This window comes from Diospyros lotus, chromosome 5, assembly GCF_014633365.1.
Source record: "Diospyros lotus cultivar Yz01 chromosome 5, ASM1463336v1, whole genome shotgun sequence".
NCBI lineage: Eukaryota > Viridiplantae > Streptophyta > Magnoliopsida > Ericales > Ebenaceae > Diospyros > Diospyros lotus.
Window position 1 is genome coordinate 42413926 of NC_068342.1, and position 12035 is coordinate 42425960.

At 36.1% G+C, this 12035-nt stretch overlaps 1 protein-coding gene across 2 annotated transcripts in view; it reads right to left on the reverse strand.

The window, feature by feature from the left end:
- LOC127801044 (lon protease homolog 1, mitochondrial-like) overlaps positions 1 to 12035 on the reverse strand; it is a 36470-nt gene that overhangs the window by 11585 nt on the left and 12850 nt on the right. For both annotated transcript variants that reach the window (XR_008022935.1, XM_052335845.1), the window contains exons 7-10: positions 10978 to 11076; positions 4654 to 4719; positions 4484 to 4570; positions 4270 to 4309 (exon numbers count right to left, since the gene is read on the reverse strand). Coding sequence is in view for 1 of the 2 variants with exons in the window: in XM_052335845.1 (XP_052191805.1) it covers positions 4270 to 4309; positions 4484 to 4570; positions 4654 to 4719; positions 10978 to 11076 (292 nt within the window). In the remaining variant the exon portion in view is untranslated. The remainder of the gene's footprint in view (positions 1 to 4269; positions 4310 to 4483; positions 4571 to 4653; positions 4720 to 10977; positions 11077 to 12035) is intronic.

The window sequence follows — 12035 nt, forward strand, 5'->3', positions numbered from 1 at the left end:
TGACAAAGCTTCCTCCACCACCTCCCATCACCGAATTCGGTGGCCAAATACCCGAGGAAAGTAGTCTAGGATGCTCTTGGGTCGAATCTAGGCCATCAATCGGCCTTGGCTTGGTCGAAAACGGCCAACTTTCGACCGAAAGAAACTAGATTTTTATCCATTGTAAATTGATTTTTGAGGCAACTTTCAATGGGTTTTGGGCTCATTAAGGGCAAGAGAAGACATCAGAAGCGTTGGGTTGCTCGAGATCTGTCGTTTTGGGATTCGAATTTGGCTATAAATAGAGGATATGGTGGCCAAGAGTTTTGCAAGATTTGAGATTCAAATCGACCTCGTTAATGAACAAATTGAGGCACCAAACCATAGGGCTTTTGTTGCCCATGAAGTGAGGATTGTTTCTGAAAATTTTGAGGAATTTTGGAGTTCATATGAGGGGTGATCGGAGCGTTGCCGGAAAAATTGAATCTTGCCGGAGCCGAACTGATTTTTGCTTGGAAGGTCTTCCGGGTGTTGTTTCAAGCTCAAATTCGACTCAAGGTAGGCCATCTTCTGGTATAGTCAGTTTAATTTTTCAGAGTGCCGGCGCCGGAGAAGATGACCGGAGGTATTTTTTATTATTTTTAAATGCTGAAAATAAAGGAAAATAGAGTAAAAATAGAAATAAGATGGATAAAATTTTGGAAAAATGTCCAGAAATACAGAAAAAAGGAATAGTTTGTTTTTATGAATTTTTAGTTGGAAAATTGCATGAGAAAATAATTATTTTAAATTTTTGAAAGGAAAGTTAATTAGAAAAAGATAGGAAAATGTTTCAAAAAATTACCAGAAAATTTATGGAGGTTAGAAATATTATTTTAGGAATTTTCATGAAGACAAATTCAAGAAATTACTTGATTAAGTATTTATTTTGAATTTTGGAAGAAGTTATGACTATGAAAAATAGAAGAAAAATAAGAAAAAATGTGAAAAAATTAGATTATTGATTTTTCCTTGGAAATGATTGGCTAGGAAGTGATTTGGACAAGGATCTTGATGATTGCGTTACTTTTTAGGTTGGCACGCAAACTGAGGTGATTCACGTTTTTCGAGGTATTTTGAACTTCGTGCTAAGGTGAGTGGTTTTATCCCGAGAACCTATATATGACATGATTGTTTCATTATGCATGATATTTATTGAAGTTATGATCATTTTGTCATATTGCATGGAAAGTCGTGATTTTTGTATGGCACGATATTATTGACATATTGATACTCGTGCATGGGATTGGGATGTCGCCCCGATAGTATAACCGTAATTCCCAAGGGCAAATGATGGAACAACGTTAGGATTATCCTGAAAACAGGTCGGGATTCTGCCTAGGGTTCTGTGCTGGGCTGGTGGGCCAGGAAAGTTACATTAGGGCATATGATTGTTTATGTTATTGCATCATGTATTCATGTATCATGTTTCTAAACTCTCACTAGAAGATTCATCTTCTAATCGGGTTATGTCTCTAGAACATTCAAACGTTCTAGTTATAACTTGAAGATATGGCAATAAGATTATTGAGACGAAACGGCACGTGATGACATGGCCGATGAGTTTGGCGAGTTGTCCCGGTATTTGCTTCCTCATGAGGATTCAGGATATATTATTATATTGATGATCAAGTATAATTGTTATGGTTTAATGTATTTTTGAGGTATCATTTGAGGTACTTAGTTGTTATCTCTTGATGTTAAGTCTCCATGTATTTAAGTATTTGATAATATGATGATACAGATTCTTATGTTATGATTAAGTGAATTCAGTTATGTACCATATCAGGTTTCGATTTTAAACTTCCGCATATGTGACGATTACCTGTCTTAGCTTATTAATTTTTATTTTGGTATGCTGAGAAGGTAAAACGGGATTGTCGGAAAATAATTTATATTGAAAAAAAATAAATATTCTCGAAATTCCCAAGTTATTTAATGCTCGGAAAAACGGGGTGTTACAATGTGAGGTTAGCTAAAACCTCTTCCCCAACATATGGAACAAAACCCTAAGGCTACGTTCTTTTTGCTATTTTCAACTCGTTTTGAATTTTCAGTTTTTCAAAACACTGAAAACACGTTTATTTTGCTATTTTCAAAAACGCATTTTAAAAAATAAGAAAAAAAATTGTGAAGGAAACTCAAAACAATTGTTGTTTTGGATGTTTTCAGCCAAAACATGCTGAAAACACCCACAACGCGCAAAACACCCCCCCCCCCCCCCAAAAAAAAAAAAAATTTCTCACACCCAGCATATCTCGTCTCTCTCCTCTCTTCTCTCATTTATCCTCTCTTCTCTTCCTTCAGCTGTTGACCGCCACTACCATCACCGCTATCGACTGCCCCCCGTCGTTCTCTTAGTGGTTTTGTCTCCCCTCTTGTTTCTTCTCTCCTCTCTTCTCTTCCTTTTCTTACTAGTTTTTGGGTATGCTGGTCGATGAGCCCTTTGAGTGTCAGGTGGTTACCTCTGATCGTCGGAAACCACTGGCCAGAGTGACCGGTGGCGACTGGCAATGCATATATAGGCGGGTGTTGAGTTTGGTCGAACATTTAAGCTTAGATCTAAGAAGATTTGGCTATTGGATCTTGCTGGTTTTTGGGTTTGTTGGTCGATGGGCCTTTTGGTGTTGGGTCGTTGCCTCTGATCACCGAAAATCATAGGCCACGGTGGCCGATGGCAACTGGCAATGCGTTATTCACTTGTGGCTGAAAATTAAAAATTAGATCTACAAAAATCCAACCGTTAAATCTGGCATATTTTTGTGTATGTTAACCCCCTTGGCTTGGAGTTTCTAATGGTAGGCTTTGATCGTGTGAATCTCCGACCGACGGTGGTAGCCGGCACCAGAGAAGATGCAGGGCGCCGGAGAAGAAGAAAAGAGAAAAAAAAAAAAGAAAAGAAAAAAGAAGAAAAGGAAAAAAAAAAAAAAGAGAAAAAAAGTAGAAAAATGTAATATATATTATAATTAAAAATATAGGATAACATATAAATTAATATAAATTAAAAATATAAGATAACATATAATTAAAATATATATTATAATTAAGTGTATAATTTAATATAAATTATTGTTAAGATGTATGAAAGTAATTTATTAATCAAAATTATTGTTTTATTTTAATAGTAGAATTTCATTACAAAAAGTTGATTTTATTATTTAATAATTAAATTCATTGAACAAAATTTTATAAAATAAGTTTTTTCAAAATTCCAAGGTAAACACATTTTTTAGTTTTCTATTTTAAGAAACAGTTTTTCAGAATGACAAGAAAAACGTGTTTTCAAAAATCTCAAAACATACACTCAAAACACAAAACTAAAAATGAATTCAAAACTCAAAACTAAAACATGAAAAGAACACCACCTAATATTTTGGTCCAAAAAACCTATCATATGCCAGGAAAACATCCCTTTCCCTCCCTCCCAAAGCCCTTTTAAAATAACCTGTATATCAATTATAAGTGAAGACATGAAGAAGGAATTTATCAATCCCTTCATAGGCACTGCTGCTTCCCTCTTTTATCATTTATGTTAATGTCTATCCTCACATTTGGCCAAGCATGTGCAACTACTCTATGATCGAGTTGAGGTGAGATTTGAACACCTATACCTACTCCTTTACTATATTCTACTCAACCATTAGTTCACCTTATTGAATTGTTAACCACCATCTTATCTAAAAGTTTAAACTATTAGATAGAGAGCTAACTTTATCTTTTATATTATTATTTTTACTCTCATCACACCTAAAAGTTTAAACTGAGAGAGAGGAATCTTATTTTTTATTTATAATTTACTCAACGAACTCCTTTGAATCCATGGGATCCAGGCTAAAAAAGTGTTGACAATCCCATAGAAAGTGTAACACAACCATTTCTAGGTCATTTTCTGATGTAATAAGTGTCCACCTAAAAACTATGCTCAAAGTACTCCAAGTTACAATGCCACAAGATTGACTTGTATAAACACTGAGGCACTAATATGGCTAGATACAAAATCCATTTTACATGTTCTACAAAAAGCAGTCACCAGTACAAATATTAAAGGATAGGAGTATTTAACAGTCATTGGATTTGAATAACAACACAGCCTTCAATTCAAATGCCTACAAGATATTGCTAGGAAAATCAAATACTGAGTACAGGAGCTGTCAGACACCTCTAGTATAAGTACCAAGAGAAAATGCGAAGAGACGAGAAATGTCCAACAGTGGCAAGTTCTAACATAAATGAATTGGAGAAATAACTAACCAGACAGTGCTGTTTTGTCATCGGTCTCCAATCCCAATTCCTGCATCAAGGTACATCATTTTTTTCCACTAAACAAACTTTCAAGCATCTCAACAACTCGAAGTCACAGTGTTCAGTATTTTTCTTATTGGAAGTACAGGAACACAGTTCACATATATAAACAAATAAACAGAAACTGTAACCAAAAGATTATGATTCTAAGGCTTTCAGTTACCTTCTTGATAGCTTTCATCTGTTCGTTCAATAAATAACGGCGTTGTTCTCCACTTATTTTCTCTTCAATTGCTTTTGCAATTGATTCCTAACAATATCCAAAAAGATTACTGACCAATGAGCACTAAAGAACCATGAAGTGCATCAGCATGAAAACACTACTGGATGTACCTGAATCTTACTGATCTCCATTTCCTTCTTCACTAATTCCAGAGTAAGTTTTAATCTTTTATAGACCTGATACAGAAAATATTACAAGTACATAATAAGTGAACAATAGGATTGGGAAAACATTCTTCAAACATCTTACCACAGATTGGAAACAAGTTCCTGTTCAGAAATATTTGTTGAATATCTTCGCATGCAGGTGAATGAAAACAAAAAAAGAGATGTACCATTGTACTCGTGTAATAATTTAGAAGTACACCACCTATCCTTTACTAGTGCCTAACCATGTTGCTGATTTGTTGAAACCTAATGACTGCTAGATATACCATTTGCTTTTGCAGCAAAATTATTAATTCAAAGGAACAGGACATAACTGAGTGGCACTGAAAGTGACTTGCAGAGAACCTCTCCACAGCCACAGGTATCTCATGTTGTAAGTGGGTGGCATCCACTTATACTTTTTTTTTTTTTTCACTAAAAAGAATACAAACAAAAAACTTCCATAAGCTAGTCCCCAGATCATGAATGTGAGAAAAACAAAACCACACTGCTGAGTACCATAATGGCAACAAACTTCTCTATACAATACATACAGATGCTGGTATTCATATGTATGTATATATTTTATTACTAAGAAAAAGAAATGGAAGGAAATATGGTGTAAATGAAGCATATAAAGAACATAAAGAGAAACCCCAAATGTTGGCTTGGCTGGCATGGAATTGGAAAGAACGGGAGTTGATCCATGTTTGAATCATGTAAGTGCCAGCACGTATGCTAATTCTTGGGGCCATGACCACCACCCTTTGGGTGGAGACTTTCCCAGTCCATGTTGTGCACAGGTTGGGGTGCATGGATCCATAAGGGGACTAGTCAGGCAAAACCTGGAACCCCCTTCGGTACCCCAAAAAACAAAAAAGAACATAAAGAGAAACTTCCGTTCACAAAAGCAAAATAATGTACAATCCAATAAATTCACCCCATCAGATAATCCAAATCCAACTACAAATACTTGAGGATTATTTCTTCAAATGTACCAAAAGTAAGTTTCCTATTAATATCATATATAACAGGTGGTGGAAATTGTGGAAATATAGAAGCTGTCAAAGATAAGAAAGCCGAGATTCAAGGATAAAGAACCTATCGATTTGATGAAGATAAGGAAGCCTAAATTCTAGGAAGGATAAAGAGATAAAAGGAGAAGGAGATAAATCAACTGCATTCCTAAAAAAGAGATAGTTAGTTTGTATTTTAAATAGTTTAAATATCTTGTAAATAGAGTAGACTTCTATAGAGAGTAGGTATCTTATATTCATGTATTTATACCTCTTGGCCGAGTGAATAAGAAGCAGATTATTCTTTTCTCTCAAATATTTTCTACATGGTATCAGAGCAGGTTTATTTTCCTCCTGATTATCAAACCCTAGAGAAGTAGCAGCCGATCAGCTGTTCCCCAACCACTCTCTACCTGGAATCGCAAGACCGCTGGTACTCAAAATGGCCAGCAGAAGCAGCAGCCAATCATCCGAGATTGTACTCCTACCGAACAGCAATGCTGTAACCATGGACAACAGCAACATGTTCGCCATTACATGACACAAACTTAATGGACAGAACTATCTCCAATGGTCACAATCAGTGTTGATGTTCATATGCGGCAAGGGTAGGGATGACTACTTGACTAGAAGCACAATCAAACCAGGAGAAACAGAACCAGGGTTCAAGACTTGGAAGTCTGAAAACAATATGGTGATGTCTTGGCTCATCAACTCTATGACAACTGAAATAGGTGAGAATTTCCCCCTTTATAACTCTGCACAAGAAATTTGGGAGGCTGCTAAGGAAGCATACTCTCATATTAAGAATACTTCAGAATTATTTGAGATAGAAAGCATGATTGATGATCTAAAACAAGGAGATTCTCATGTTACACAGTACTTTAACTCCTTAAACAAGTTTTGGCTTCAATTGGATAAGTGTGATACTATCCAATGGAAGTGTACAGATGATTCAGCAAGATACAAGAAGATTGTGGAAGAGAAAAGGCTATACAAGTTTCTTATAGGTTTGAATAAAAATCTAGATGGAGTGAGAGGAATAATTCTTAGTACAAAGCCCTTGCCTAGTCTTAGAGAGGCGTTTGCGGAAGTACGAAGAGAGGAGAGCCGGATGAAGGTCATGTTGAAACCTACAAATCCAGCCTTGGAGCAATCAGCCTTAATCACTCGGGGGAGTCATCAAACCTCATCTAAACAAAAAAGGGGGGCATCCTTGGTGTGATCACTGTCACAAAACAGGACACACCAAAGAAACCTGCTGGGAAATCCATAGAAAGCCACCTGATTGGAAGCCAGCACATGAAAGGAAAAGTAAAGGATCTCTAGCCTCAACCGACGAGACAACTGCAACTTCATCACCCAATGTTTTCAGCAAAGAACAAATGGAATGGCTTAAAAATATGTTTGACAAAGCCCAGATCACTCAGTCTCCTACTTTAGCATCCAGTTCTATAGCTCATAAAGGTAACTCTCTTCATGCCTTGACTACTAAAGGTAATTTTTCTGCTGTTTGGGTTGTTGATTCAGGGGTTTCAAATCATATGACTGGAAATAACAATCTCCTGACTGGATTTCAACCATGCCAACAAGATTGGGTGGTAAAAATCGCTGATGGATCACTATAACAGGTTGCTGGAGTGGGTTCAGTGGCTATTTCTACAGATCTAACCTTAAACTCAGTACTTTTGGTGCCAAATTTAGATTGCAACCTATTATCAGTCAGTAAACTATCAGCTGATCATAATTGTGTGGTTAAATTCTCACAAAATCAGTGTGTATTTCAGGATCAGATTTCAGGGAGGACGATTGGCAGTGCTAAGGCATGTTCGGGACTATACATCCTTCAAGAAACTACTTCTAGCAATAAACTTGCTCCAATCAGCAAGTATTACTCCTCTAGAGCCTCTAATTATTTATCTAATTTTCATTCCAGCAATAATAGTGCAATTATGTTATGGCACTATAGACTTGGACATCCAAATTTTGTGTATCTTCGAATGTTATTTCCCTCATTATTTAAGAATCAAGATCCACATATGTTGCAATGTGAAGTTTGTCAATTCTCTAAACATATTCGAAATACTTATCCTAGACAACCATATACTCCATCTTATCCTTTTTTCCTTGGTTCATAGTGATGTGTTAAAAACATTACTAGGGCTCGGTGGTTCATCTCATTTGTTGATGATCATACCCGTCTTACTTGAGTATTTCTTATGAAAGATAAATCTAAAGCTGATTCCATATTCCAAATGTTTCATTCAATAGTGCAAAGACAATTTAATACCAAAATTTAGATCCTAAGGACTAATAATGGCAAGGAATATTTTAACTCTATTATTGGTCATTATCTCTCCCAACAAGGCATTATACATCAAAGCTCATGTGTTGATACCCCACAACAAAATGGGGTTGCTGAACGAAGAACCGGCACCTTCTAGAAGTGACAAGATCCCTATTGTTCTCTACCAATGTTCCTAAACATTTTTGGAGTGAAGCTATTCTTATAGCCACCTACCTTATTAATAGAATGCCCTCACGCATCCTCAAGCATAAAACCCCTAGTCAACTTCTCCTAACTACCTTTCCTCACACTCGGACCCTTTCCCAACTCCCACTAAAAATCTTTGGTTGCTGTGCATTTGTCCATGTTCACAACCACCTTCGAAGCAAGCTTGATCCTAGGGCTATAAAATGCATTTTTCTCGGCTACTCTCCTTATCAAAAAGGTTACAAATGCTACTCTCCCGAACTTCAGAAATTCTTCACTTCTATGGATGTAACCTTTGCTGAAAATTAGTCCTACTATCCCAAACTTGATATTCAGGGGGCGAACACTCAAAATAACTTCTTGGAATATCAGTTTTGGGATATTCTATCCTCACCTACTGAAAATCAGCAATCTACCAGTAACCAGCAGCCTCAAGAACCAGTCCATACAGCCCCCAATTCCTCTCCTACCAAGGAATTACAAGTTTATTCTCGGAGACAACCTAACCGGAAGGAAAGTAAGGACCAAACATGCCTTAGACTTGATCAAAAGGCTGACCAGAATTCAGATCCTGCAACTGGTGAGAATTCGGACACTACTTCCCCAGATGATAAGGATTTACATTGGCCTATTGCTTTGAGAAAGGGAGTAAGATCATGTACACAACATCCTATACAAAATTATATTTCATACAAGAGTCTCTCACCCAAATTCAGTGCATTTGTTTCAAATATGGAAAAAATACAGGTTCCACACACTGTTCAAGAGGCTTTTCAACACCCTAAGTGGAGGAATGCTGTTCTTGAGGAAATCAAGGCATTGGAGAAGAATAAGACATAGGATATTATTGATTTACCCCCCGGAAAGAACCCTGTGGGCTGCAAATGGGTTTTTACAGTAAAATACAAGGAGGATGGAAGGATTGACAAGTACAAGGCTCGACTAGTGGCAAAGGGGTTCACCCAATCCTATGGTATTGACTATCAAGAAACATTTGTCCCTATGGCAAAACTAAATACCATTAGGGTTTTACTGTCTCTAGCAGCAAACTTGGATTGGCCTCTACATCAGTTAGATGTAAAAAATGCGTTTCTAAATGGTGATCTAGAAGAGGAAGTCTACATGGAAATTCCACATGGTTTTGAAACGAAGCTTACAAGAAACAAAGTATGCAAGCTAAGGAGATCACTTTATAGACTTAAACAGTCCCCGACAGCCTGGTTTGAGAGATTTACAAGGGCAGTCAAGAAATATGGATATAATCAATGTCAAGCAGATCACACTTTATTTATCAAGCACTCCAAGGAAGGTAAAATTTACATTCTTATTGTCTATGTGGATGATATCATTATTACAAGAAATGCCACTACTGAAATAAAAAGCCTTAAGGAAGTCCTTGCAAGGGAATTTGAAATTAAGGATCTAGGAAGTCTACGATACTTTTTAGGTATGGAAGTTGCAAGGTCAAAAGAAGAGATTTCAATCTCCCAAAGAAAGTATGTTCTTGATCTCCTAAATGAAACAGGGATGCTTGGTTGCAAACCAACAGATACTCCTATGGAATCTACAACAAAGTTAGATGTTGGCAAAGAGAGCACACCAGTTGACAAAGGGAGATATCAAAGGTTGGTTGGAAAACTTATATACCTATCTCATTCCAGGCCAGATATAGGTTTGTCTGTAAATATTGTAAGTCAATTCATGAATGATCCCAAAGAAGAGCACCTAGAAGCTGTCTATCGCATCCTCGGGTACTTAAAATTAACTCCAGGCTAGTGATTAATGTTTAGAAAAACAACAAACTGAGGGATCAGAATATATAGTAACGCTAATTGGGCTGGATCAATCCTAGATGGAAGATCAACCTCTGGGTATTGTTCGTTTGTATAGGGAAATCTAGTCACTTGGTGCAGCAAGAAACAATCAGTTGTTTCTAGAAGCAGTGTAGAGGCTGAGTTCAAAGCCATGGCTCAAGGTTTTTGTGAAGAAATATGGCTAAGAAGACTACTCCAAGAATTACAAGTAAATATGACAGAGCCAATTCAAGTATTATGTGATAATCAATCAACCATCAGCATTGCTAAAAACCCGGTCCATCATGATCAGACAAAACATGTAGAGATCGATAGGCACTTTATCAAAGAGAAGATAGAAGAAGGAGTGTTCAAACTATTCTATACTCCTACAAAAAATCAAGTAGCTGATATTCTAACTAAGGCCCTACCAAGAAGCCTATTTGGTAAGTTAAGCTACAAGCTTGGTCTCAATAACATATTCAGCCTAGCTTGAGAAGGAATGTGGAAATATAGAAACTGTCAGAGATAAGAAAGCTGAGATTCAAGGATAAAGAACCTATCGATTTGATGAAGATAAGGAAGCCTAAATTCTAGGAAGGATAAAGAGATAAAAGGAGAAGGAGATAAATCAACTGCATTCCTAAAAAAGAGATAGTTAGTTTGTATTTTAAATAGTTTAAATATCTTGTAAATAGAGTAAACTTCTATAAAGAGTAGGTATCTTATATTCATGTATTTATACCTCTTGGCCGAGTGAATAAGAAGCAGATTGTTCTTTTCTCTCAAATATTTTCTACAGAAATTTTCAATGCACTTTGAAAAAGTAAAATGTAAGTTTCATTATAGTGAAAATTAAAAAGAGCCAGACTATTAATATCATATTTCCTAATAAGCAAAATAGCCAGAACCTTATTCTTAAAAGAAACGGCATAAGGAGGCCAGCTCAAGAGCAACGAAAATTAATAAATGGCACTCTTCTTACATCTAGCTCTTCAACCACTTCCTGGCATTGTACTTTGTTTGCACCAGATATTGCGGCTCCAAAATCTGCTAACCTTGAATAATTGAAATCGCCAATATGCTGCAGATATAATGGAGCAGAAAGACAAAAAAAAAAAAAATCACTACAGGATTCAAAGAATCAAATCACAATTAAATTTTAGTCCATTATGAACAGACTACATACATCTCTTAGTGTGAATTTAGAGAAGTAATAGAATTTATCATGGAAACCTTAACTTTTATAATCAAGACAAACAATCACTTTTTATAAAGAACCTTTGAGGATTAAAAATAATAAATTGCTTACAGACAGGCATGACAGAATTGAATACATAAACCGGATTACGTAAGCATATTCCATCATAATAAGAAGAGACTGTCATCAAAGATAACACATACTCATAAAAGGATTTGATCTAAAAATTAACTTGTTAATGTTATAGAATGAGGAAATACATATTAAGTCATTATCCAACAATTGGTCCATGGCTTAGAATTGGATATGACCATGGTCATTAAACACATTACAACAATTTGATCAGGGTTTTAATCTATAACCCATTCTTTTAATTTACAATTAACAACACTTGTTTAAAACTTAACATCTCATTACTAGTTCTTAAGCATCATTTGTTCCTTCATTGTGTGTTTCTCAACTGGAAGCACAATCACTACAGAGACAGAATAGCAGTAATTTGGGCCCGAGGAGAGCACAACCACAACTAATACAGATAGATTGTAGCCCAAGTAGCCAATTAAAATAATAGAATGGATCAAACGAACTACAAAGCTGCATGGCTACAATAAGTTTGCGAAATTTGAAAGCAAATGTTTGAAAATTCACAAAAATAAGTTTGAGAACTCCCTAAATCTAGAAGGACAAAAACCTTCACTAGATTGAGATATTGAGATGAGAATGTAGAAAAGAAAAGCTTTGAACAAGACCAGATATTCAAGAAACATTCTTAATCATTACCCACCCAACCCCTAGCCATGTGTGCCATTGAAAGATAGATAGGCATACAGGCGGGATAGCTA